The sequence below is a fragment of the Leiobunum rupestre genome, chromosome 10 (genome assembly GCF_980474605.1).
Source record: "Leiobunum rupestre chromosome 10, qqLeiRupe1.1.hap1, whole genome shotgun sequence".
Taxonomy (NCBI): domain Eukaryota; kingdom Metazoa; phylum Arthropoda; class Arachnida; order Opiliones; family Sclerosomatidae; genus Leiobunum; species Leiobunum rupestre.
Genome location: NC_143393.1, coordinates 15,853,055 through 15,880,930, shown reverse-complemented (window position 1 = coordinate 15,880,930; position 27,876 = coordinate 15,853,055). Strand labels below are relative to the sequence as shown.

The 27,876-nt window shown below is 36.1% G+C and overlaps 3 protein-coding genes across 4 annotated transcripts in view; 2 read left to right on the top strand and 1 right to left on the bottom strand.

The window, feature by feature from the left end:
* The first annotated feature begins 1,128 nt into the window (after positions 1 to 1,128).
* On the top strand, positions 1,129 to 3,784 carry myd (stromal cell derived factor mayday). The gene is made up of 6 exons (XM_090159791.1): positions 1,129 to 1,790; positions 1,851 to 1,987; positions 2,046 to 2,153; positions 2,233 to 2,388; positions 2,449 to 2,609; positions 2,673 to 3,784. The coding sequence occupies exons 1-6, from the start codon at positions 1,432 to 1,434 to the stop codon at positions 2,847 to 2,849; spliced, it is 1,098 nt and encodes a 365-aa protein (XP_090015917.1). The 5' UTR covers positions 1,129 to 1,431; the 3' UTR covers positions 2,850 to 3,784.
* On the bottom strand, positions 3,359 to 8,041 carry l(3)80Fg (dnaJ homolog subfamily C member 16 l(3)80Fg). 2 transcript variants are annotated; one of them, XM_090159787.1, is made up of 12 exons: positions 7,868 to 8,041; positions 7,507 to 7,802; positions 7,377 to 7,443; positions 7,111 to 7,316; positions 6,921 to 7,054; positions 6,177 to 6,861; positions 5,944 to 6,112; positions 5,615 to 5,877; positions 5,471 to 5,548; positions 5,207 to 5,368; positions 4,937 to 5,147; positions 3,359 to 4,872 (listed from the first exon to the last, which is right to left on the bottom strand). In XM_090159787.1, the coding sequence occupies exons 2-12, from the start codon at positions 7,671 to 7,673 to the stop codon at positions 4,630 to 4,632; spliced, it is 2,385 nt and encodes a 794-aa protein (XP_090015913.1). In that variant the 5' UTR covers positions 7,674 to 7,802; positions 7,868 to 8,041; the 3' UTR covers positions 3,359 to 4,629. The 2 variants fall into 2 exon arrangements, with proteins under 2 accessions (XP_090015913.1, XP_090015914.1); XM_090159788.1 differs by having other exon boundaries at positions 5,492 to 5,548; positions 7,507 to 8,041.
* Positions 8,042 to 8,843: 802 nt separating this feature from the next.
* Positions 8,844 to 27,876, top strand: part of LOC149924827 (neprilysin-1-like) — a 34,717-nt gene continuing 15,684 nt past the window's right edge. Inside the window, exons 1-4 of the mRNA XM_090159789.1 lie at positions 8,844 to 8,980; positions 21,013 to 21,091; positions 21,277 to 21,413; positions 23,436 to 23,531. Of these exons, the coding sequence (XP_090015915.1) occupies positions 21,030 to 21,091; positions 21,277 to 21,413; positions 23,436 to 23,531 (295 nt within the window). The 5' untranslated portion in view covers positions 8,844 to 8,980; positions 21,013 to 21,029. The remainder of the gene's footprint in view (positions 8,981 to 21,012; positions 21,092 to 21,276; positions 21,414 to 23,435; positions 23,532 to 27,876) is intronic.

Genomic DNA, 27,876 nt, shown 5'->3' with positions numbered 1-27,876 from the left:
TCTTAAATAACTTAGTTTTAAGCCTCAAACGATAAAGTTTCTCCAAATGTGAAACGTCCAATACAACATTTACGGCAGTAATTAATGGAAACAGATAAATAATAACTTTGTTTAAACTTCTCCATATTATGGATTGTAAATATTTAACTTTCAATTTCTCAGTTATTAAAATATTTGCTATTGGCTTAGCTACAAGCTTATTATTATTTATTTTTTTGTGATAGTCGATAAAAGCATCAGGTCACAGGGGACCCATAGATGCTCCGTAGCCTAATAGAAAGGAGCGGGGATAGCGGCACAAATGCTTATGGAGGAGAAATGGTGAGGAGATTGAGAAGTGTGAACAAAAAGATAGCGAGCACGCGCAAGAGCGGGGGGCACTGTCGGGGAGGGAGAGTATGAAAGGCCAAGACATGATGCAGGGAGCAACTATTAGGGGTAAGCCGACGCATCAGCGCCCCCCTAATAACGGCAAAGCGGGGGCAGGTAAACACAAAATGGGTGAGATCTCTCAGGACGGCACACGTCCTGCAGAGAGGGGTAGGTGACCTATGGAAGCGAAACAAGACCGCCGGAGTTGGGAAACGATCCACGAGCGCCAGAAACAAGGGACGCTCCAAGGGGCGACGAAGACGCAAGTTCCATAAGGTCGGGTAACCAGGGGAGGGACAGACCGAATATAAGAATTGACCCACCGAGAGCGAATCCTGAGCTACAAGCTTAAATTGTGATTATCCAAGCAGTCTTTTTCATCGATGTGTTGTCAACTGTAACAGCTGACTCAGTAGCGAGAGCATCTGACATCTGGTGATTTTAAAATATTATTTTCGGCGGGAAAAACAAACGTAAAAATTTTGAAAAAGTGATTAAAACGTATAAAAAGAGTTGATTTACCTTTCATTTCCTTGAAAATGCCTATTAATTCTTAATCTTTTTCATAATAAATCAAAAAACAACATATCTCCGTAGGATTCAATGTTAAAGAGGGGTCAGATTATAGCGCTCCAGCCTACGTAGCGGCCACAAATGGCATTCTCTATTTTGGGCTGATTGAGCGGGCCGCTATGGGGCGAGAGAACGCGAGCGCATGCGCAGTGGGCCGTGGCTGGGCTGACTTGTTTACATCCAGTGAGAAGACCTAGCGGCCATCCGCAGTTTCGTCTGCTAAAAGTGAACTAAAAACGCTGGATATTTCCACGCCTGGTCCAGACTGGCATTTGTAATCCGGTTTTTCATAATGGTGAACGGTAGAAGAGCATCGTGACCTATTTGTTTCTGGATTTTCTGGTACAAAATCTCCCTGAAAATTGATTTCACTTAAATGTTAAAGAGGTTTCATTGAAAAAAGTTGTAGACGATATCTGTGGTATAGACCAAGGCCTAAATTGTATTTAGTTTGTAAATTATTTGCAAATTCATGCTTTATAACAGATGTGGTTAAAAGTGATTCAAAAGCACACTAGGATTTTGTGTTATGTCCTATTATGGTGTCTTCGAATACTTGGTGCAAAATCTGTGCCTGTTAATCGGTCTGTATTAAATCATTCGAATTTGACAGCCAACAATGATGCATTATCAGCGAAAAACAATGAACTAAAAAATGTTACATTGACCATTTATTCTGGTAAAATATTACCAGATTTATTAAAACCCCCTGATCATTTGGGTGCTGTTAGAATGGAAAGAGATGGTCATTTAAATAAGAGCTTCCGAAAAGAAGTGATATTGGGCAGTTCTACTGGTAACGAAGCAAATAAAGAAGACGACTTACTGCGTAGTGTATTTCACAGGTAATCATCTGACCATAATTTAGTCGTTTTAAGGGCAATTCAATAAATGTTTTCTGACAGAGCCGATATGGATTCTGATGGCTTGCTTAGCCATAATGAGCTAGAACGCTGGATTGCAACCAAAGTACGGGATCATTTTGCACATGCTGTGAAAGAAAACTTTTTACTTTTCACGGCTTTAGATAAAAATCATGATGGTGTGCTAGTTACTTATTTAAATTAAGTCTTACCATCATTAACGATTGTCTGATTTAGGGAAAGTGAGTTGGGATGAGTATCACATAAATTTTTTAATTGAGCAAGGATTAGGAGAAAAATATGCCAAAAAGCATGAAAAGAATCACAAAACGTTAGATAGAAAAAGTATGAATCATCTATCTCTCCTTAAGGTGCAAGATGTGATTCCATTGTTATACACTTGCCCCTTTACTTAATCTATTAGCAAAAGAAAAAATTCTTCTTGATAAGGCTGCATGGTCTGAAGCTGCCAATTCAGATCCAGATGCATTAAATATTGACGAATTTTTGTCATTTCGTCATCCAGAACATAGCCATGTTTCATTACTAAATATGGTCAATGATATCATCAACTCGTTAGGTTGGTTACTTATTTGGTCTTTATTTTGCATATAATTTTAAATATTGAAATTATTTCCAGATATGAATGGAGATGAAGAACTTTCTGAAGAAGAGTTTGCCAATAAAACTCCTGATGATGAGAATGTATCCAATAAAAACTGGAAGAGCGAAAGAATCCAAGAATTTCGTGAAGTAATTGACATGGACAAAGACAGGAAAGTCTCCAGACAAGAGCTTCTGGTATGAAAATGTTTAATTAATTGGTGACAAAAAGAAGTAAAGCATTGTTCCTAATTTATGTAGATGTACAATGATCCAGAAAATCCGCTTTTAGCAAAGAAGGAAGCCAGAGACTTGATCCATCTAGCCGATACTAATAAAGATGGATTCCTTTCTCTGAGTGAAATACTTGAGAAGAAGGATACATTCTTAGGTAGTAAAATGGTAGACACAGCTCGTAGTTTTCACGATGAATTTTAAACTTTTTTTAGAATTAGGCTAACTTACTTACTAAAGTGCACTTAGTAATTACTATCCATAAAATTAAATTAACAATATGTGAATACTCAAATCTTCTACGCTTAAAATTTGGCCTTCTTCTCTGCTAATAGTAGGAGCATACTGAAACGGTTCTAGTTTATGATAAGTCTCTGAAATTTTTGTACAGACTCTCTTGGGTATATATATCATTATAGGATGTAGGATCCTTTTCAATTTCGCCTTTAAATTCAATATTTTTGGTACGCTGCTCGCAACATATTAGTACTAGAGCTATGCTGTTATGCCATTTTTTTGTTTTTAATGGGTTGTAGCTGAGAATTCCCTTAACAGAACAGGATATGGAACTTACCCACTTACAGCGTCTAATTGCTTAATTAAAAATATATTTAAAAGTTGGCAAAAATTGCTGAATACAAATCTTAAGAAAGTGAATAAATTTTAAAAAGTGGAACAGTTTCGTTTTTAAAAGTTTTAATGAGTATCATGAAATAGTGCATGCTTCAGATTTTTATTTCAACGACGTTTTAATATTTCATTAAAAAGAGGGTTCCGTAACCAACATGGCAACAATTATCTTTATACCATAGAGTCTGTACAAACAATTTCATAAATGGGAAACATTTGGCTTTTGTAACAGTGCGCTTTGACTATAATTAAGGCTAGTAATTTTACAAATTATATTTTAAAAATAAAGGTTCCTAGATTACATTTTATAAATATGCCACCTGTGTATTATTTTTGGTTAATATTAAGGCAACTGAGTTCTTGGCTCAAATGATTTGTACATTAGATGCAGAATATTTTTGTGTAATTAATTTTGAAATTTTCATATTTTGTACATGGTAATTTTGAAATGTAAAGCTGTATATTTTGTAATTAAGTGATAATATAAGGTTTTATCAACCAACTTACGAAGCTAAGGAGTTGGGAGTTCTTTTAATCAATTCCTTTTTAATTACAATACACAAATAGGCCTAATTAATGGGAAAAAAAAGATGGAAAGTCAGTAAGTTGAGCTTTATTACATACGAGAGTAAGCTCCAAGTTTGATACAAAATTCTTTAATTGTAACAACACACCTAAATTGACTAGAATGTTTTAGCAAAAAAGTGACTAAAAATCAGGTGAATTTGATAAAGAGGTTATACATAAAATAAATATTAAAAGCTTAAAAGTATTAACAGCATTCCAACGTTTAAATAATTTAGGAGTTTAAATGGGATTATTTTGGTATATTCTATGAGTTTTAAAATTTGATATTTTGGTCAAATAGAAATATTTTTTAAACCTTATTAACATGTTATCAAATATTTCTGTGCCATTAAACTTCTAACAAATTTGTAAAATGAAATACATGGTGTCACAAAAGTCTATCCCCTACCTTGTTTTTCAAAACATTTCTAATTGAGTTGCGACGGAAAATGAATTCCGTTAATTTTCGATAATTAAAATTTAATCTAGGAAAATTAAATTCAAAAAGCTAGATTGGTTTATCAATTGCATACAAACCTTGAACCTCAATGAGAAAATTGTTTGTGAAAAAAAGGGCATGGGAGACCTTTTTGGTACCCTGTATATTGGAAAACCTTTAATCTCAACAATTATATTATTTTTCCTATGAAGATTAACGCAGATATTTTCTCCATTTTCTGTGATAGCACTGCAGAAATGCAAAAAATGAGAAAACGCAGAAAATTCCTGGATTGTGGAACCAGACTTAATAAATAAAAAATGATAACTTCTTTGGATTAAAGTTGTCTTATTTCATATTCTCAGGCCAGTACTGAATGTAGTAACGTTGAGTGGAGCCTTCAAAAAGTCGATCTAACCAATTAGAAAGTCCATCAAGAAGATGTTCTTCAAAAAGCACACTTCCAAGAGAGTCATCGTCGTCTTTAATCAGGTAACCAGCTTCTACATCACTCGTTTCCGATCCGCTACTCTCCCCAAACCCAATGAATTCTCCATTTGTAGTACCACCGGCTGCCCCTGTAGCTTTGCTCTGTCACCAAAAATAGTATCTTAATATCTTCGGAACTTCCCCTTAAACAATAATGGTAGCCTACTTTTATATTGAAACCGCGACCAGGCTCTGCGTGCTTGGCATGGTAAACGCAAAAGTATTTGCGATGGCCATTGAGTGAAAGTACAGTTCCAATACAATTTTTTGGGTTAATATTAAGTTCCCGGTCTTCTCCTAAAGTTTGTTGCAATAGTCTTCTGTACCATTCCAAGTTTTTCTCAACCATTAGGAAGGCAAACATGAGAGTTTTATTCCTAAAATTTTAAATATTTCATGTTATTGGAACACAAATATGAGGGTTCATAATACTTACTTTCTGTAAGGGTGAACACATTTGTAAAATTTGGGCAAAAGTTTAGGTTTAGACTCCGCATCAACTAGGAGTATTATGGTACGACATCCTGGTTTAAGTAGTCGAACAAGGCCATTGTAAGTTTCTCCTCTCAATTCGTGAATATTAAGTTTGCAATCAGGTCTGCTTAAGAATAAAAGTAATTAGTCCTTTTGGACATGCGAAAAGCAAATACACAATCTAATAACTACACTCAAGAACAAAGAAGACATTTAGAATGCCTACTTTGGCTTGCCATTAACGTACGGAGGTGTTTTGCCTTCCCGGCGGTATTTTTCTTGTATACTTTGTTCTTCCAGTTGCCTAAAAGAGATGAAAAATGTGATAAAATCTACGATTTAATTAACAAGACAGCCTGCATATACTTACACCAAATATGACATTAAGTAGCCAACGAGGATGATGAATCCTACTGATAACAGTACAGACAGAGCTGGTAAAAGTTCCTGTCGTGTAATATTTTGTCTGAGAACATCCCCCATCAGTACGAGTCTATTGACTATTCGTCTAAAAAGACCATGAGCGTATTCATCTGTTAGAGTCGACACTTTAGCAGCATAGGGAAGATACTCAGTTGTTTGATCTAAGATATTTAGTGTGTCTTCCAATTCTTGTTTCGAAGAATTGGCTTGCTGCTTGGAATGTGAAAGAAAATCAGTAAAATATGATTTAAAAGAAGCAGGTTTACTTTTTTTTACTTCATCGGCGTCAATTAACCAGGGTGATTCTAACCACTGATATCTAACCCTGTCCATTTCTTTTCGCCAAAGCACAACAATGTGCAAAAGAGGATTGGATGGTGCTCCTTCCCCGCTAGATAAGGCTTTCACAAATTCTTTCTGCTTTTCCTGATATAGGAACATAAACCTGAAAAATTCAGATGGTTTTATAGTTATATAGCCCTGCAAATGCGCGTTAATCAATAACAAACCTAATTCTATCTTTGGAAAAATCACTCTCCCGTATGAAGTCTCTGAGTGATTCGCGATGGAGATCGTGAGAATTCGTATTTTGAGTTATTAGGACCACGCAGAGCCTCTTGCGAGGTCTTCCTGTATCGGGTGGACAGAGGGTATCGAACATTTGTTGGGAAGATAATCGCGGCAGCAAGAGGAATTTATTAGCTTCTAAAACATCCACCATAGTTTGAGGTACTAGTTCTCTCATGGAGAGTGTTGCGATAGGGGCCGAAGAATTTTCATTGAATATCAAAAGGCTTTCCATGTTTGGATTGACGTTGTACCGTCTTTGAATGCTTTTAGTAGTGGGAAGGCTGATTTGAATATGAGCGAACGCAGCCCGCATCATAAAACGATAGGCAACTAGGAGGTATCTCAGTTTCAATACCTCAGATTTACTGAACAACAAAACCCGAACGCGATTGTCAGACCAGCCATTTAAGAACTCATCCACTGACGCTTCGTCAACGCGTATTATAGTTCTGTATGGAAACAGTTTTCGCGAAAACTCCACAATCTTAGTCAAACTGAACTGACTCTCTTTGAAATGTATAATTTGGCCATCTATAACACCGATTAAATATGGCAATCCATTCACTCCTATCTTTCTCGTAAGACCCGCTTCATGTTGGGAATGAATGCAAGCAAAGCCCATTCCTGGAAAGGAAAGTTTATTACTGTTGGCCATTTAAATATCAGCTATGACTCTAACTAACCTAAAGGTTCTAGCTCTTGTATAGCTTTTTGCCAAACAGGTTCTACATGAAGGCAAGGAAAGCATAAATCTCCATAAAACATGATTAAATAGGGTTTTGTGACACTATTTGGAATTATGTTATTTTCATAGGCCCTAAAAAAACAGCAAAATTATATTCCATTACTCTATAAATTATCACTAAATATTACTTTGAAGTAATGGTGTTTCTATGATAAACAGATCCTTGGTTAAAATTAAATTGAAACCTATAATTTCCTTTACTAAAAACTGAGTCAAAAGGATCAAATTCGTATCTGTTATATTGGCTATAATCGGGCTTTTGTCTAAAGTTTGGAGTATCTTCTGTTTGCCCATATCTGTCAAATAACTCTCTACGCTCTGGGTCGGTTAAAATCTGTAAATATTTATGATTAGTTCGTTTAATATAACATATAATACGTAAAAAAATGCGTACATCATAAGCTTTGTTAATATCTATAAATTGATTTTCGGCTGTCGGATCTTTATTCTTGTCAGGATGCCTTTAATATTAAATAAATAAGTATAAACTTATAGAAAACATGATATTTTTCATAGTTATTTACCATTTTTTGGCCAATCTTTTGTAGGCTTGTTTAATTTCAGGCGCTGAGGCTTTTCTGTCTACCTCTAAGGTTTCATATGGATCAAATACTCCACTTACTAAAGTTATCAACGTTAAAACCAAACATAGGACATCGCGTAATTGAATCGAACCAATCGATAGTCGCATTTTTACGAAATGAAATATCTATATCAGTTAATTTAAATTTACAAAGTAGGTTAGGCTATTTGGTACGCCAAGGCCCGTTCAAGGCTGTGACGACGATTTATAAAGTAAATGTTCCACCACAAAGGGACCCTGTAAATTCATTTTAAAAACTCTAAAGAAGGTATTTCATACCTAATTAAAACCCGATTTTATACCGTGCTCAGAGTTACGAAAGGGAACATATAATTGCCTTGAGATTGCTTCTCCGTTTCCTCCGCCGGATTCGGGGATCATGGGGAAGAGAAGGGTTGGGGAGTGTGATGATAAGGATCGATCCTTCTCTAGGTTCTCCTCTTCCAAATCAATGTTGCGTCACTTTAGTAAGACATCTGTGGGCAATATTTGATATTTTACAAATGAGATACTATATGATACTATCGCGGCAAACGTAAATTTTGTCAAATTCTTATTATCGAAAAGGTGGAGCAACGTAATTATCGGACCTTAAAATTTGGCAGATCCATAGGAACAAAATAGACCAATACTCCCGTAGAAGTATCACCCATTGCTGCAACGCTTAGTCGCTAGTACGAAAAACAAACATCGAGGGTGCATTCCAAAAATAACCCGCAGAAATTAGATTTTTCCTTACGTAAAGCTATGATATAATCCCTTTTGATTTTTTTTAATTAAAAAGGGCCGAAATGTCTGGTATTATGCAGATTAGGTAAGAGAGGGAATTTAATGTTATCCGATGGAAAATCGATTTTTACTTAGAACGCTTATAAACGGGGGAATTTTGGGAGATAAATCAGTGGGTGTGTCCCCTCTCTAATTTCGGAAAATTAGCTTTGGTGTAATTAAGGTCTACTCGGAGCGCCTCCCAAAGCAATTACCCAATGTAGGCACCTTAGTTTTACAATTTTCCGTGCGGGAAATGGTCGCGAAGCGCGTCTGGCTTTCCAAATAGCGACTGTTATCGAAAGTGATAGATTTTTCGCAAAATCGGAGCGGAAAATCGGTCTATTTACGCGCGGCGGGACTGTACAAGGTGGAAATATATCAGAGGCCACCTGCTGGTTGTATCTCAAACTAAACAGAAGAAGAAAAAAGGGGCGCGCGCGGCTCGGAGGGAAAATAAAAGTGAAAATCGCCGCTGCAGCCTCTCTAGAATTCTCGCGGCCCTATCTTTTATTTGAGCGCATCCCTCGGTGGAGAACGCGTCGATTTGTGAGATGTGCAACGTCAGAAATTTCCCAAACTCATCATTGGAAAAAGCTTGAAACTGGAAAAAGATAAGAGCGAAGGAACCGCGGCCGCGGGCCCAGGTAGGTGCTGTCACGAGCCTAGCGGTAATCTTTCGGACTTAAATCGCTTACCGCGCTAATTTTTAGCTTTTAAAAATTGCATCTCCGGGTGATAATGCGAAAAAGATTTCTAGGTTTGCCGATACTTGTTGATGACTGGCGCTTTGCGATTCGCGTTTAGTTTGCGCGCTTACAAGTGACTTTCTGAAATGCTTAGAGTAACCTACCAGTACTGGCGGTTTTCGAAAGTTTCAAAAATATCGGATTGAGTAAATAATATTAGCTAATATATCTCGAGAAATTTGAGAAGGGTATATCTATATCGCTGGTAATTTGTTATCTATAATTGATTAACAAATATGTTTTCAATATATTTCTAGTTGGCTCCCTCGAGTCGTATAACTAATTAATGTATTTCTACAATTTTCTACGCGGAAACTAAACTCTGGAAAATTTGGTTTGAGTTATTTCAGAAGTAATTTATATTCTTTAGTTTCAGGCCGTTTGTATGGAAATGCCGATCGCCCGCCTCGAAATTCGACCGAAATATATTTGGCCTAGCGCAGATAGACTTACAAGGAGATCTAGTACCCATGAGATATGAACTACCCATTCGATTTGCTATGGCAACCGAACATGTTTTTGACCACTTAAAAGAAAAAGTGTTACAAATTTACTCCAAAAATGTTCCAATTTACCCAAACTTGAGGTAATTTACCTAAATGTGGTTCAAATTACCCAGTTCGTGATTTTCAAATTAAAAAAATCGTAGTAAGTACCCTGTGAAACCGAGAAATTCCCATGTTTTTTTAAATTGAGAATTTTTTGTTTTAAGTGGTCAAAAACATGTTCGGTTGCCAAGGCAAATCGAATGGGTAGTGCAACGTCTCCTTTTGGGAAATTTCATATCTCATATAAGTCTACATTACGCCCGACTTTGAACAAAATCGGAAATAAACACCTCGGGTACTCTCCTTGTTAGTTGAGTTTCAAAAAGTAAGAAAGTTATATAAAACAAATAGAAACAAGCTCGTCACGCGAAGGAAATATCCTTTTGGAGTCTAGAAAATGATTTCAAAAAATTTAGCGGCTGATGCAAGAAGGAAAAGTTCGGTAAACTTTGGTGGCAATTTTGTAATTCTCTGAAGATTTGCATTAGTACGCGCGAACATTCGAGTGTATTTAGTAGCGGGACCTTATAGCTTTGAACCCACCAGGGACCATCGCTCTGTAACATTTGTAGCAGTTTTGCAAAAGCAGAGTCTACACTGATGACCAAAAATATTTATTCATATTCCATTTCCGTTTGAAATTCCAAATCCTCATGGACCCAGGGATTTTTATATATACGGTATTTACGACATCTATCGGGTATTTTCTAGAAAACCTAGTTCTAAATTTTATGATCTATAAAGCGACATTTATATAAGTCCGTGCGTGTATATCGAGAAAATTCCCTCTATTTTTAGAGGGAAGACAGCTAGGTTCCCAACGATATTTTCCCAAACCCCTCTTTTCCTCTTTATCCAATCTGTCGGTAGCAGAGGGCTTCTCCGTAAAGCTAACAGGTCCTAGCCATAAAATTCTTCAAATAGGAAAAGTTCCTATCCGTTTTTATCGCCTGATTTTTTCTTTTACTAATAGAAAAAGTTGGAACTAAGGGCTTCTAGGGACTAACGTTGAATTTACGTCACTTGTTAGTGAGTTTAGGACCTTTTAGACACCTTTGAACGTTGATGACAGGCATTTAAGAGAGGGAAGGGTACCTAATTTTGTTTTCCGTGACCGCTATTGCGCAGTTACTATTAGTTGACATTTAACGTCAAAGGTTACGGCTTTGGTAAAGTCTGCTTCTTATTACCGTTGTTTTCGCTTATCGCTTATGCCGATCGCGGCGATGGATAAAAATAGCGTAACCCCCCGACCTTATATAATATAAATAGTAAACCGTAAATCTAATTGTCGTTATTTTATCTAGTTATGGTTCATTTCCGCTTCTCGCGTTCCCTTTCTCACCCTCGCTGGCGCGGAGCTATTTTTGGTATCGTAAGGAAATTATTTTTACATAATAATATTAGCTTTAATGCTTTTATTGGATAAGTGAAGTTCATTCGCGATATTAACGCCCTTTACTCGGGTTTATATATAATTTGTTTTAATCAGTAGGCCAAAACGCCTGTAGAAGTGTTCCGCACGCCTAACACCGGTGTACAGGGAGAAGCTAACTACCGGGAGTACCTCCTTTTTTTCCTCCAAAGCATAAGTTATAGAACATTTTTAAGGAAATAATTAAATATTGAGCCTAAATATCGTGTAATATCGGCGTTTGGACGTATCTGAATAAAATTTTACCACCAAATTTCAAACCAATAATTTGCAATGATTAAATTTTGGCTGCACCTTTTTTAAAGAAAGAGATCTATGGAAATCAAAGAAATCACGCCAAGCTTTTGTCCATAAATTAAAACCAGCCGTGAAATCAATCTATATGCAGATTAACTTTGGGTTTAAAAAAATTAGATGAAACATGGAATAATTTCTGGTCCGTGATTATTTAAGCCTATTTTTTTTTCTGATTAGAATATGACCTTTTCTTAGTCCCCGGGACAAATCTGAAAAGACAGTTTCATTTTCCCTTCCTTTTTAATTTCCCAGCTAGCATTGTTGGGACCTTTTTTCCCGGGCAAAATTCAATCCAATCACAGACGTGGGTAATGCTATGACGGCGTATTAAACCCCGCCCTCTTTCGCCGTAGACGTTAGAACGTTGAATAATGATTTTGGAGGGAGGCCCTCCTTTCTACCGGAAAATTTCCAGAACCGGAAACCGTTCCTTTAATGAGCTAACTTCAAAGCTGAAGTGCGCTGAGAGGTTTATTCGAAAATGATGCGGTTAAACGGACGGTGCTAAAAAGGAAACTCACTCTTCGATGTTAACTACGTCAATCTGTCAGACACGAACGGAGAGTGAAAGTTAAAGATATCGCCTTCAAATTTCCCCAAGATCTTTAATAATAAAGAGTCTTAAATCTCGTTTATGAGGTTTTGTTTTTAACACTTGTTTAATGCGATTTCCACGTATAGCAATTATAAGCATTTTCTGTCGATAACTCATATTACGTCCGGTTTCTCATTTATTAAAGCAATTTTGTTATTTTATCTCTATGCTATTCCGAGAAGGTTTGCTACAAATAACTCGGGGGCCCTTCCAGCCTGGGGCCCCGGGTTTGAACTCTTATCTTCTTCACTGCCGGCTTTACCATTGTCAGGGGTGGATTAACCCTTTCGGCGTCTCTAGGCACAGACAAATTTGGCGCCCCTAGGCATTGTCTAAAGGGTTGGTCAGCTAAGTAGGGGCGTATTGGTTTTTAATAGGGTTGTGAATTTTCCGGAAAAATTTCCAGAAAATTTTCCGCAAATCGGAAAAATAAAAAATTTAAACATAAATTAATTTTCAAGGGTTTTTAATGTTTTAAACTTTTTATCGATTTAAAATGACTAATATCAGTAAACATACTACAAAACATTAATAGTGTTACATTTCAACCAGTTTAAACTAGTCTATAGGTTTAGTTTTACTTTTAGATTAGAAAAAATTAGGTGAAAATGCCACTTTATTTAAATTTGCAAACAATATATTAGACAAATCATGGAATGAAAACGTTTTTAATATTTTTCGGAAAAATACGGAAAATTTTCCGGAAAAAAGGCCTCGATAATTTTCCGCAAAATTTTCCGAGCGGGAAATTTTCCGACTTACAACACTAGTTTTTAATAAATTATTAAATAAATACATATATTTTAGTTTCCCCAAACGTTGTTGGTCTGTTTTTACCTTTTTGGCGTTGTTTTAAGCAGGGGCAAGTAAAGTAATTCGACCGTACGTGGGGCTTTATCAGAGTTTTGGCGCCCCTAGAAAAATGCCGCCGTAGGCACGCGCCTACTCTGCCTAATGGCTAATACGCCCCTGACCATTGTACTAACAAAAGTGTACTTAAAGGTCTCTTAGCACAGGGCCCGCAGTTGGTTAAATCCGGCACTGTCTTTGGGGCCCGAAAGTACTGATTTACCGGGGCCCGCTGCGCGAGTCGCGCATACATTATTTCACCGCAACAACCGAGGTCAATAAAATTGAAAAATAAGATTAATTATCTGGATTTATTTATTTTTGGAAAAAAGTTGTAAAACAAGTAACTTTTTTGTTCACACGGTCCACGAAAGGTTTGAGGGATCAAATCAATAATCATTTTTAATTCTTACTTGAATTCAAATACATTAGTAAAGTTCATATTTTCATCTAGTTACGTAAAACAATTTCATGACGTCACCGTAATGATAATTGGTGAATAGGGAGTTGAGATCGGGTTTTTTTCCGGCATGTAGCATCATGATGACGTCAATACCACAAAGATTCTCTCTTTGACGTCATAACCCCAATTATTCCACTGGAATCACGGTGATCCTTATTTTTTCTCCATGACTCCAAAAATTATACACTTAATATTTTAAACAATGACAACAAGTTGTTTGAATACGGTTTTGAATGATATTCGCCTGTTCTCGGACTAAAAGCGTACTCTTTTTACCCTAAAACGTTCCGGGGATGATAATTACTCCGCGCCACAAACTATTCGCTTGTTCCGGAGTATTAGGGCTACTCTTTTTACTCCTTCTGAAAAGGAGGTGTAAAGGAGTAAATTTGATTTTGTCGTCTGCTAGCCAGAATTTATCTGCTAAAAAGGCTTTTTTTGTTTTCTTTTTAGATTTTAGGTTTTATGGGAAAATACGAGCATTTGAACACGGTGAAACATACCCTAGTCTATTGGAAGAAATACAAAGCTGAATGGCGCAGGCTGAATTGATAATATGGACTATCACCGTTATTATAATTGTTTTTTCTTTAGTTTTTAATTCTAAATTTTAAATTTCTGTAATTTTTAGTTCCGACTAAACATTTTGTGTTTGTTTTTTGACATATGGTGGTGAGCCGCTCTGTTTCAAAAGAGTTGTATTTTGTACGGGTCTATTAATAAATCTTAAATCGGTTTTACTGCGACTCAAAGTATTCGCCCTCACAGAATCAGAGTAAAATGACGTCATAGCCTTACTCTTCTTACCCTACTCCGAAATCCCGGAACAAGCGAAAAGAAACCACCCAATGACGGTAAAAAGCTACTTTAAATGTTTACCAACGTGACGAATCCGTGAGTATTTAAAACTATGGTACGCCTTTCTCCGGTAAGGGAGTGGTAGCTACCGATGAAATTGCCTCGGTATAGACCTTAAGAGCTAAGTGGACAAGCTAACTTACGAAAACAGCACCGTTATAGTCGCTCGCTACCTTAGTTCCAAAATGAGGTATCCCAAAAAAGGAAATTTGTTTGAAAATATAATATTACCTAACGCTTTTTAGAAATAGTAAAAAATTCGTTAACGTTGAAACTATGCGAGGACTATTTTCAAAATATTTATCTTAAAGGGAGTATAAGCTTTTCAGGAATTTTGGGCAATACATATTTCCCCCCCTCATTTTTCTAACCACGTGTTATACGTAGTGTTAAATACAGTGGTTTTTGAGAAATTATCCCACTAAACGTATCCTCGCTTTGGTAGTGCTTTAATTTATCATATATACTAGAACGCGTTTCGTGAATCTAAAACCACGTACCTCATAATTAAGTAATTATATTTGAATAAATATCCAAACTATAATGAAAATAAATTATTTATAGCTCGGATATTGTTGTTTATATGGTAATTAAGGGTGCATTTAAAAAATAAACACTAAATATGAAAACCTCTTCAGGGCGGGCACGCTTCCTCTAATAGAAGAATTGGGTGTTTCGACTCAAGGTTGGTAAAATACTGCGTATAATAAGGTTAGCTCTTTCGACGGGGTCTGTAGAGAAGCGCTTCAGCGGGTACGTTGGGGGGCTTGGCAACTACCGGCCCACCTTCAGTGACGTCGCTGGTTGACAGGAAACCAGAAACAAGTCGCGGGGAGGGTAGTAGAGCGCGAAGAGAGGAGAGACTAGAGAAATCAGTCAAATTCCTAATAAAAGAAACCAGAAAAAATGCGGTATAGAAAATAAATACGTGCGGTCGTTTTCCCTTCAATTTTACACTTGTTTTTGGCACTTTATATACATTTCTGTAAGTATTATATTCTCTAAATTATTAAAACTTCCAGTATTAGCTGACATTAAACCCAGAACTTTTATAAGCTTATAGCATAGGGCCTAGGCCTAATATTATTATAAATTAATAGTGAAATTGTAAAAGTGATAGTTTTAAGTTTTAAGGTAAAATTGGAAAGGAAATTAAGATTTAAATTTTTATCAATAACCTAACAAATGAACGTATGCCATTATTTTCAAAATATCCAAGAGAGATTGTTTTTTGTTATTTAAAAATGAGAACTAGAATTAAATATTTAAATTCAAAAAGTATTACTGAGGCCCAAGAGGGCCAAGACAGGAGAAAAGATAAGAAAACTAAAAAATTAAGTAGCTTAGTTTAAAACATAAGCTGCCTTTTTGTTCAGTTGACAGATTTAAACGGAACAATATAATCCTTTTTTAATGAATTTCAAAATGTGCCTTTTCAATATTAAAATGTTCCTATTTTTTATTTTAATAAATATTTATTAAAAAATATAGTTCTTTCTTCTAACCACGTCCGACCACAATAATTGAAAAACCCAAAAATAATTCCAACATATTTATATTCGTTCACATTCTCCCAAGATTATGCAATTTCACCACATTTTGCACAGATTTTTTTTACCCATGACAGACAAACTACACGGTACTTATAAGACACCCTACTCTCCGTGTCTACGGGAAAACCGTCAACCAGCTACGTCACTCGCGCGGTAGAAAGAGAGCTAGCGAGTTTTCTCAAAAGGAACGCCGGGCAAAAACGGGAATGCGCTCCCCTTGGTTTCGACTATCGTTCTAGACTTGCGCCATGAGCGAGAAAAGAGAGAAGCTATGGCGCACCCTCCCAAACAAGGAGGGTTATACTCCCTTTAAATGAATGTTGAACCAATCTTTCGAAAAACACCAAAAATCCAAATTCGTTTAATCCGAGTTACCTGATTTGTCGATACTCAATCGATTTAGGAGTAAAGAAAAAAGGAAATCTTTTTAACTTTTTGGCAACAGCCGTTACTCCAAACCGATTTATTGAAATTTATTCCTAAAAACGGGCTGGAAAAAAATAAAACGAAACAGTATTGTAAACCCAAGGAACAATTCTTTGTTGAATTTTCGGCTTTGAGAGAAACGGTGATATAGGCTTTCTGCTATTTATTTCCCCCTGTTTCCACGTTTTAACGACATTTCACGAAGACGGCATCTTGAAGACTCTTTACCGTGGACAGAGAAAGATTTATTTTTAAGAGGATAGGCGCGGAGAAAAACAGAGATTTGTGTCTCTGTTCTTTTGAAGTCGCGCACGCGGTGGCTGACGAAGTTTTCGGCACATCGGAGAAACTCCCTGGAGGAAACTGCCTTTCTCGGAGGGAAGTACTCTTTGATTAAGACTGACTTTATATTTTAAGAAGTCGGCCTTCTTTTTTTCGCAATCTATAACGAAAGTTTTAAACAACGCTAAGACTATAGTGTCCGATCTTAAAATACGACGAATGAATCTTTATTGACGTTGACAGTTCGGGGATTTACGAACCGGATTAGTAGAGACGAAACGATAGAGGCCTTTCCCAACTATTTTATTTCCCTTTAGGGATTTTAACAAACGCCGGAGTCTTTGGCGGCTTAGTTACGTTTCTTGTTATTTCCGGCGTGCCACTATTTTATTTAGAGCAGGGCCCCCAGAGGTCCTATAAAATCCTATTTTTTCAAAATGTTGTATAAAATCCTATATTTTTAGCTAAATCCACAGAAAGTCTTATAAAATCCTATAATTTGGATATTTTGCCAATTTCAAATCCCGCAACTCAGTTAAATTGCTAGATTTAGCTATAGGATTTATTCCTATACAAAGTCATTTTAGTCTATACTTTGGTTATTGTTAACATGGTTAGCTACTAGTATATTTTGGGATAAAATGGTTAAATAGTTTCTATTTTGTAAGTGAAAATCAAAGATTTATTTCACTAAATATAGATTTTTTTAAATGCATACAGTTAGTGAAGGAAATAGCATATATAGTCCTATAAAATCGTATAATTTTGAAAAATAGTCCTATAAAGTCCCATATTTTTAGATATATAATCCTATTTCTCCTATAAAAAAATTGAAGATTTAAGTGGGGGCCCTATTAGAGACTAAATTTGGGATAACAACTCAAAATTAACTGTGTTACAAATAGTGCTGTTTAAATATACATTTTTTATCCGGACAATTTAAATTTAAAAGGTTGCGCTTTTGCATATTTCTGAAATTAAATAATTTAAAGAAAGGGGAAAAATAATATTTTATTCATTAAATAACAATTCAATTTAAAAAAATATTTTATTCATTAAATAACAATTCAATTTAACACAGACTATCCGAGCATGATGTACCATAATTATGGTACAATTCTATAGTTCTGGCTTGGAATTTCGGTCGTTTTAATGGTATGCTATATGGTACGCCTTTTTGCAGTAATGTTAATAGGGTGTACCATATTTTCTCTCAAAACAAGCCTTCGAAATAATTTTTTTCAAGAATTCAATAATTATACTATAATTGGGTTTTTTAGGTTACTGAGAACGGGCATAAACCAGCTGGAAATATAAGGAAATTTGATTGTTGACAGAAAATTCAGGAAAATTTATGAGGGTTCAGAAAGTTTGCCATAATCCTGGTTATATCAGGGAAATTGGGTTGCCGATAGCTGTATGAACTCTGTAAACTCATCTTCCCAACCCTCAATTTTCTAAATTGTATCACGATATCTAATATCGGCCGTAATAACATTTTCTTTTATTATTTCAGAAAACAAATATTTAGTTTTTTATTTAATTTTTTATTTAGTTTAGTTTAGTTAATTAAAGCGTAATTTATCTATAAAATTGTTTAAATCACCTGGTAGGAAAACAGTGGTTAGTTTTTAAATTATTATGTTAATTAAAAATATTTCTTAAGACAAATCCCCGGCGATGGCGGTACTGCTTGAAATTTGAATTTCGATTTTTAGTAAAGGTATTATTAAAAAATTAATTAACTTTAACCCTGCTCATCTCGTGTTTTCTTGGTAATGTAGAAACAGGGTTTCGAAGTGGTATTAAACAGGTGGTAAATAATGTTATGGTATAAAAAGGGAAAAGTGGTAAATAATGTTATAATATAAAATGGGAAAAGTGGTAATAATGTTATGATATAAAATGAGAAAAGTGGTAAATAATGTTATGGTATAAAAAGGGAAAAGTGGTAAATAATGTTATGATATAAAATGGGAAAAGTGGTAAATAATGTTATGATATAAAACGAGAAAAGTGATAAATAATGTTATGATATAAAATGGGGAAATTGGTAAATAATGTTATTATATTAAAAGGGGAAAAGTGGTAAATAATGTTATGATATAAAATGGGAAAAGTAATAAATAATGTTATGATATAAAATGGGAAAAGTGATAATAATGTTATTATATTAAAAGGGGAAAAGTGGTAAATAATGTTATGATTTAAAATTTTGAAAAGTGGTAAATAATTTTATGATATAAAATGAGAAAAGTGGTAAATAATGTTATGATATAAAATGGGAAAAGTGGTAAATAATGTTATTATATTAAAAGGGGAAAAGTGGTAAATAATGTTATTATATTAAAAGGGGAAAAGTGGTAAATAATGTTATGATTTAAAATGGTAAAAGTGGTGAATAATATATTTCCGCGAATTATTTACAGTATTTAAAATTTAAGATTTTGAGCAGACTTTTAGAGTAATGAAAATAAAGTTTAAGATCTTCTAAAGTTGATATATTCCATTTATTAATGATTTTCTTGATTTCACATATTATTATACAATATAAACCAATAGTTACCATTATTAACCATAATTACCAGTGGTATGCGCAATATTCGAATAAATTTAAGTGGTGTCGAACGCTGTGTAGAAAAATCGCGCTATTTCCCTGAAAAAGTTTAGTTTTCCCAATGATAAAATAAACCTCGTACCCTGGATTCGAAATCACAGCCTCGCGCGTAGTCAATAGCGTTGACCCGCTTCCTGACGGAACTCCGAAAGAATTAGCTCCATAGTTACCATGGTAACCGACTATAGATAAGACCACGGCCAACTTTGATGACGCGCTGTTCGCGCAACAGCACGGCATCAAAGTTGGCCGTGATAGGATTATGGCAGCTAGGAGCACCCCACACAAGGAGAACGCAGCTAGCCTTTAAACACGCTAAGGCAGTGTTGTGTACAAATTTCATTGGACGAGCCTTTACGCTGAACGTTTTACGGGCGGGGGGAAGACAATTTCTTTCCCCTTCTGACGGCAGCAGGCGCTAAAGCGTTTAACCAATAAAATATGTACACAAGAAAATGCATGACTTTTGACGGGTTGCCTTCTAATTGTGTGGGGTGCTGTGTTTGTTGCTCCTAGATGCCACGAACGTTGTAAACTAAGCCTTTGACAATAAATATTATTTTTACACGATTTCACGACCATATAGGAAGGAAGAAAACATTTTGTTGCTCCTAGATGGCGGCGACGATGGAGGTTGATTTTTCGGAGGTCACGGAAGTGGGTAAACGCTTCGTTACAAAACCGACAATCGGAAAGCTCTCAGAATTCGAATCTAGGGTGCGAAGATCTATATTACCTTTGGTGTTCCCAAGGACAGTAGATACAGGGACGAGAAAGTGTATTGGCGGTCTCTGTTGGAATATATTACCTAAAAAGACCTAAACGCAAGGAGAGTTAGTTGTAAACAAAAAAAAAATGGCGGTCACCTAATTTTAGCGGTTCTTGACGAGGCTTAAGTGTTCAAAACCAATGGGCATTTTTTATTTACGCTCGTAGTTTCATTTTTAATTTAACATCAAAATGGTAAAAACTAACTACAATAATACTGTCCATGGTGAACCACGTCTTACAATGGCCGCGGTTTGTTTACATCTAACTCCCCGTGAATATGAAGAAGTTGAAAATCTATTTTTTTCCTGCTTTCTCGTCCCTGTATCTACTATCCTTGGTGTTTCCCAGCGGAATAATGCTTCTATAAAATAAAATAATAAAGTAAAAATATATTGAATTTCAGGACTATTTGTACAGTCTTCCCTCGCGCGCGTATACTTGTAAAAGTGCGAAGAAGTGACGTAAGAACTACCTTAAAACTAGAAGGCTACGTTTTCCTTCATAGAAAGATGCATTCGTTGGTGTTTTTTACCAGTTCGAGTTATATACAGGGTGTTTCAAAATGTTATGCAAATATTTTGAAGGAGTTGTAGGGGGTGAGTTGAGAAGTATGCCTGTTTTTTCCCCATTTTCCTACGATGACTTAAAAGAGCGCCAGAGAGCTTCAAAGTGTGGCCTACTAGCCCCTGGAAGTAGGCTGCAACAAGCGCCAAACCAAGTAGCAGGGAAACGCGAACATTAAGGTTTGGGTTCGTGTGATAGGTAAAAAAGGACTTTGTAAACAAATCGAGGTAACCAGCGTAAAAAAGGAAACTTAAACAGTATTTAAAGTCCCTGCTGCTTGGTCTTGCGCTTGTTGCAGCCTACTTCCAGGGGCTAGTAGGCCACACTTTGAAGCTCTCTGGCGCTCTTTTAACTCATCGTAGGAAAAGGGGAAAAAACAGGCATACTTCTCAACTCACCCCCTACAACTCCTTCAAATTTCTGCACAACCTTTTGAAACATCCTGTTTGCTCTTGTTAAGGTAGTTAGTCGATATAAGAGCTCAATGGTGGGTGGATTTGCTATATCTAAAGTCCATAACGAATCTGCCCAGCGGCTAAAACTATCCCGAGAAGAATAGGCGTAAAAATTGAAGGGACCGAATGATTGATGTCCTCTCTTTTTGTTCTCTTAAAAACGCGTTAGGCTGGGCGGATGGTATAATTTTTCATTTACTTCTCCCGCATCGTGAAGGTGATAGCAACGTCGCCATGACAACGGGAGATCCGGAAGCTCAAGATCATGAAAGGGACGCGGACTACCAAACCTACAGGTGAGAATATATATAGTCCACTTTTTAACGACGTCTAGCGGAGTGGACGCGGACTTTACCCCCTCCCCTCTGGTTAATGGTACTAATCCTCCAATATGTATACTATATTGGAGGGCTTTGGGGTGTAACCGCCGAAAAGTTATTACGAGTTTGTTGATGACATTTTTTTCCTCTCTTTCGGGCAGCGATGGCCGATGTCGTAATTCTCGAACTCCCCTGGAGCAGATGCTGCTGACTCTTTTAGTGGTGATATCCACTCTTTGCGCCGTTTTAGTCATTCTCCTCACGAGGCGACCACTCGCCACGCAAGACATTTTCTCCCGTAAGGTTCCTCTTCTTGCTTTTTTCGTTTTCCATTTGGCGGGCCGCGTATCGGCCCCCCGGGACGCTTTGGGGGAGGACCCATTTCCGTCGGCCGACGCGATTGATATTATACGCCTATAGATTCCGGAATATCGACGGTCTATTCAACGCCTGGTAGTTTCGTTTTTCCGTCACGCTTCGGCGTGTGACGACTCAGTTTCCACCTATATCCTCGCGCTGCTCCCCGGTGTATAGCCATGTTTGGCGAGATAACGAGATTAACGACGTTTTCCAAGCGTTTCAAGCCTCTTTTGTTAGAAGTTATATCCAGGAAAGTGCCGCTTTATCATTAGCGCCGAGATATCAACGCCGATACTTTTATATTAAATTGCCTCCTCCTTAATAACGCGTAGACTGCTTTATAGGAGCTTCTGAATTCCACCATAAATAGGAATAAGGTACTATCCAAAGTGACATAATTACCATAAGTGTGCGAGTTCCTAGTATACTTTCCAATGGTAGCTTCTGGATTCCGTCAAAAATAGGAATAAGGTACTATCCAAAATGACATAATTACCATAAGTGTGCGAGTTCCTAGTATACTTTCCAATGGTAGCTTCTATATCCCGCCAAAAATAGGAATAAGGTACTATCCAAAGTTACATAATTTTACTCTAGATCTATGACAAATTCTGTGATTATCATTTATTTCCTTGAAAGTTATTACAATAACCTCGTATAAGTCAATTTAAATTTATTAACTTCTGATAAAAGTAAAATTTTCTCCTTAAAAATTCCGGAAAAGTCTGTTAAAATGGTCAGGGAAAACCGAGAATTTCAATCTCAAAATTTTGTGGCAACCCGCAGGGTTGTTCTTTTGTGTTTTGTATTAACACGTAGATAGATGGCGGTAGCGTTTCTGTCGAGTGGGAAAAAATATAAAGCTAGCCTTCTCCAGTGCTTCCTTAGTTCTCAAAGCTCTGACCACCCGATACTGTTTCTACTTTTAAACCAATTAATACCCTACCTCCTCACCTCCCAACTTTTACTTTGAGTGTAACCTTCATTTCAACAACGATTATTTTGACACACTTTTGGGAAATATGTCACTTTTGGTATTATGAAATTGCTTTATTACGTTATAAATATATAACTTTTGAAATTAAAAATGTCAGAACTATTTTAATTATTAGAGGAAATTAGTTCAAATAAAGAACTAAATTAAGTGTTTTAAGGAGTAGTAATTTCATTGTAAATCCCCATCTGTACTCCTGTATAGTACTATGGGATTTTCCCCCTAGTTTATCAGAATCTTCTTATATTCCACTAAGATAGTAAAACGGTAGAGCATCCGAATTTTACCAAAGGCGGTACGGACCCTTCACCCTAAATATCAATCAAAGATACGAAATTCTTTTATATACTTAATATTTTATTTAATAAATATTGTTAATTTCCGAACACCTATTAGAAAAACAGAAAATAATAACTTCAAATTCTATGATGGAAGACCGAGCTTCTAAGAGTATTAAAATGAGACTAGCAGGGTTGCCACGGTACCTGGAAATCCTGGAAAAGTCAGTGAATTTGAATAAGGGTATAAAAATCAGGGATAAGTCAGGGAATTTTAAAAATTAGTCTAAAAATCCGGGAAATGTCATGGACTTTAATTTCCGTTGCAAATAGGAAACTTTTACTAAAATATAGGTTAAAAAATACAAAATCTTGGCAAAAATTCAGTCAGGGAAAATCTCCGGAGATGGTCAGGGAAAACATGGAAAAGTCAGGGAATTTGATTGTGAAAAAACTGTGGCAACCCTGACTAGCCTTTTTGGTAACGAGGTCCGTACAAAATAGGGCAAAACAACAAATTAAGGGGAACCCTCGCGAAAATGTAATTATGAATCCAGGAAATTAGTATTTTTATCGGGCCTGGCACCGGGGTCCTTTGAAAAACAAATTTCGGGCAAAACATACAAATAGCATGTTCTCCGAGTTTCGTTGGCTTAACGTTTATGTCCGAATTTTTCTCTTTTCATAGCCCCAGAATTTGATACACAAAACCTCAGCTGCGGCGACCGAAATTGCCATCTCCCTAAAATGGAAGTTTGTACGACGGAAGCATGCGTCAAAGCTGGTAGGACTTTATTTATTTTCCATTTTTTTTAGGTTGAAGGTTTCTGTAGGGACCTTATTATTTATCTTGTCCACTTTTTTTTCGCTTGAAATTTAACACCTGTAACCTGTCATCTTCTTAATTTAAAACGAAAAAAATTTGCTACAATATGAATCTTATTTTACAAGAAATTGCCTTCGGAGTAAATTCAAATAGAAAAAAACGAGTGTTTTTTTTAACTCGAGAATGATTTGAAAACTGTAACAGTACACTCTATTTCAGTTTATACGCCGCTCCCGAGGCAATATCATCTTCATCTAGTTATGTAAATTGGTTTTTAAAGAATTTAACGTTTTTTTTCCTGCTGGGTGAGCGATAAAAACGTTCGTAAATATAAATGTTGTTCCTCTCTCGCATTTTCTTTAAATAACATTTTTTCCGCTTGTTTTTGTTGGCAAAATTATTTCCGCGCCATATTTTAAAGTGTCGTGATCGGTATTTATTTCTGTTTGCTTTTGAACAGTCTTCACTTCGATAATATTTTGTTAGGGGAAATTAGCCTCAAATTTATAGTATTTTAATTAAATAGTATTTTTCCTAAGGCTTAACGTCATTTTTGCTTGTTTATACAACTTTTAAGTACTTGAGTATTATTATATTTTCTTTGGGAGAATAATGATTTATAGCTGGTTTCATTTATTTCTGGTACTTACGCTGTTTATTTTTCCTTTCAAACAAAATAAGCATAGGTTAAATTGCCATAATTAGAGGTTGTTCATTTTGAAAATGAAAAATGGAAAATACCATTTTGCATTTTAGTTAGAAAAAATATTTAGCATTTTACATTTTTAGTTTCTAGGAAACTATTTTGCATTTTGTGGGTTTGATATGTTGAAAATATTTTTAAAATGTTTTTACTCTGGTACCATCATCGCAGCTCTTGTAGCGAAAGTTTGTCTGCTATTTACTCCAAAGTAATCATAGATGGCGATACTCAGTTACTCACTTACTCAGAAGCAGACGAACATTCGTACTGTGCTACCGCGTTATTTCCCGCGAAGATGGTTTTGAAATATCTACGTAATTATTATTAAGTAATAATAATAAGTAATTATTTATTACTAATTAATTGATAATAATTATTTATTTATTACTAATTAATTGATAATAATTATTTATTTATTACTAATTAATTGATAATAATTAATTATTTATTACTAATTAATTGATAATAATTAATTATTTATTACTAATTAATTGATAATAATTAATTATTTATTACTAATTAATTGATAATAATTAATTATTTATTACTAATTAACGAGAATCTCTGAGAATGCCACCTAGGAGCAACAAACACAAGAAGAACGCAGCTAGCCTTTAAACACGCTAACGCAGTGTTGTGTACAAATTTCATTGGACGAACCTTTACGCTGAGCGTTTTACGGGCGGGGGGGGAGATAATTTCCGTATTTTCCCCTTCCGACGGCAGTAGGCGTTAAAACGTCTAACCAATAAAATATGTACACAAGAAAATGCATGACTTTTGACGGGTTGCCTTCTCCTTGTGTGGGGTGCTGTGTTTGTTGCTCCTAGATGCCACGAACGTTGTAAACTAAGCCTTTGACAATATATATTATTTTTACACGATTTCACGACCATATAGGAAGGAAGAAAACATTTTATTTATAATTTAAAAGGAAATATTTCATTGGAAATTAACTTAACATTCGGTTTTCTCTGAAATTCATTTTCGTCCACAAAAATATCCCACTGTTGCCAATGTGAAAAATAGCACCCCCCCCCCTTACTATTTGTCGTTTTTTTACGATTTATTGATAGCATTTTTACGCTGAATTTAATGGAGTATTAATTATTATCCGCAAACATGTAAATAACAAGTTGGCAAGCCAAAATATACCTCTCCTCGGAAGAGTTTTTAATTTTTAGTGAAGCGTAACTGTATCCGTGGTTCTGCGGTAGAACGCTCACCTGTCGTGCAAGAGGGCTCGGGTTCGAATCCCGGCCGATTAAAAAATTATAATACACCCAATGACAAAAAGAGGGCGCTTTTGGAAAAACCTTTTCCCTGATTCTAAGAAACTGGGTACGCAGTGATTACCCTTTGCCCCGAAAATGCGTTCGCAGGCCTGACAGACAGACCCACCCACAGACAGACAGACAGACAGACACGGTGGTTGTATAACCCCTCCTAGGGTACAAAGTCCCCTCGGAGAGGTAAAAAGTTATCGGGAATTTGAGATTTCACTGGCTGTTCTATACTTCTGCTCCCGAGATAGAGTAGGACACATGAAAACAAACTTTCATTTTGGTCTATACTAATTGAACACTAATTAATTATTTGGGCCAATGTGAAGAATTGAACATCAATTAATTATTTTCGTTTTCCGCGTATTGAGTTATCGGCAATTTGGACAATACTTGATGCGTTATGGCTAGGTACTGTCCTCTAGGTCGCGTTATAGACGGCCCATCGAGATAGCAAGAATGGGGTTGGGGTGGCGCCACGCGCCCCCAGCGCTCGAGTGAAGTGAGTGCGCTGCGCCTTCAGGCGCCAATATTCTGTTTTCGATTGCACAAGTTGAGATGTTTTTTTTCTCACTTTGTCACTGTTGTGCATTAATTCTTTGGCCAAAATTTTTTTTCAAAAAAAAATTACTTTTCTTCCCCTCGCAAATGCTGGAAATTGTAGATTTTCAACACGCGTTAACTTCACTAATAACCTTTTGCGGTAATTTAATAAAATTCCAGTTAAATGTCGATGCTCAAAAAAACTCCACGTGTATAACGTGTTCCAAGTGCTCAAAACGCGTAAAACGAAGTACTTTGAGGTACATATCATTTACATATCAGTTAACACCCAAATCCCTTATTTATAAGAGTTAAGTATAGTCTACACACTTATTTCTACGTCGTGTAACCTACTACCACTACAAATTTCATTTTCAGTATTACTACTTAGTACACACCCCATGCATACATTTTGATTTCACGTGTCCTGCTCTATCTCCGGGGGAAATGTATAGAACTTCCATTAAACTAGTAATGAAAATGCATTGAAATTGGCGACTTTCAAAACGCGTTCACTTAACTAATTCTCATTTGCGATAACTAAAAAAAATACCATCGTACTCTTTACACACTGGGCTTTCATCTAAAAAAAAAACACACACACACACACACAAAAAGGGGGGGGGGGGCTGTTCTTAACTTTTGTCCATACTGTTTATTTTCTGCGGCATCAAGTAAACTGACTAGAATATAAGCTGTCATTTTTATTTATAATATCCCCTCTTTTGGACCAAGTGAGAATTCTCGGAGTCATTCTCACCTTGGTCCAAGTTCTCACTCTTCTCAAGAGAACTCGTGATAAGAGATTACGTCACTTAATTCACGTGAGAAGGACCGTCAAAAATTTTAGAAGTGAGAATTCTCACTATCAAGGGACGAATTCTTATAATTTGGACACGCCCATGGTCTAACCAATTTGTTTTACATCAAAACTCGCCATCACGCCCGTTTTGGCATTTCGAAAAATTGAAGTGAAGGTAAAAATTGCGTTTAAAAAGTGAATGTCGTACATTTTTGACTTGGATTAACTTGAGTATATTTGGCTTCGAATCTAATAACCAACCAAGCGGAAATATTTCAATCCGTGCATTGAGTTGGGAATATTAATCTAGAGATCCAATCAAATCTGCTCCTCGCGAAACAAGTTTTTGAAAATAACGAATGTACCGTCTCCTCTAAAATGACGAGAAAACGTTATCATATGACCCGTGGCGCCATCCATTATTTTTGAAAAAAAAGTTTTGCCGGAAAACGCGTTTTTTTTTTCAAAAATAATAAACTTTATTTTGGTGCACATGACAACTAGGTATTCGCACCATACACACCCTGATACAGATACTCAAAAACAAAAGAAAAAGAAAAAAATATATATACAGAAAGATAAAAGTTGGCAGTCCTTTCTACTGTTTTCTTTTTTTTTCCCGCTGTGTTTTTAACAAAAAAACAAAACAAAAAATGACTATTTATGTCTGCTTTATATTCTACTTGCGCTTTAAAAAATACTGGCCGCGCGAAAAAGTACGGATAGAGTTAGTTACAAACCAGTTCCATCGCGTGACATATTGTCAGCCTTGAGGCTTCCCCGATGGAAGGACTCTCTCCTGGCCAGACAGAACTGTGATCGCTTACCTACCAATGAAAGACTATTCCTTATCTACTTAAAACAGTCGAATGCTTGTACTCAGGAGGTCCAGACAGTGGAGCATATTCTGTTCTCCTGTGTTCGTGGTCAACCAGTTAGGTCGAGGCTTTTTCATGCCCTAAACACAGGCAG

What these genes read in the sequence shown, in the direction of transcription:
- myd (XM_090159791.1), top strand. Translation starts at nt 1,432, where the DNA reads ATGTGGTTAAAAGTGATTCAAAAGCACACTAGGATTTTGTGTTATGTC. An exon ending in CTGCGTAGTGTATTTCACAG is followed by an intron (nt 1,791 to 1,850) that starts GTAATCATCTGA and finishes GTTTTCTGACAG; the next exon opens with AGCCGATATGGATTCTGATG. An exon ending in TTTAGATAAAAATCATGATG is followed by an intron (nt 1,988 to 2,045) that starts GTGTGCTAGTTA and finishes TGTCTGATTTAG; the next exon opens with GGAAAGTGAGTTGGGATGAG.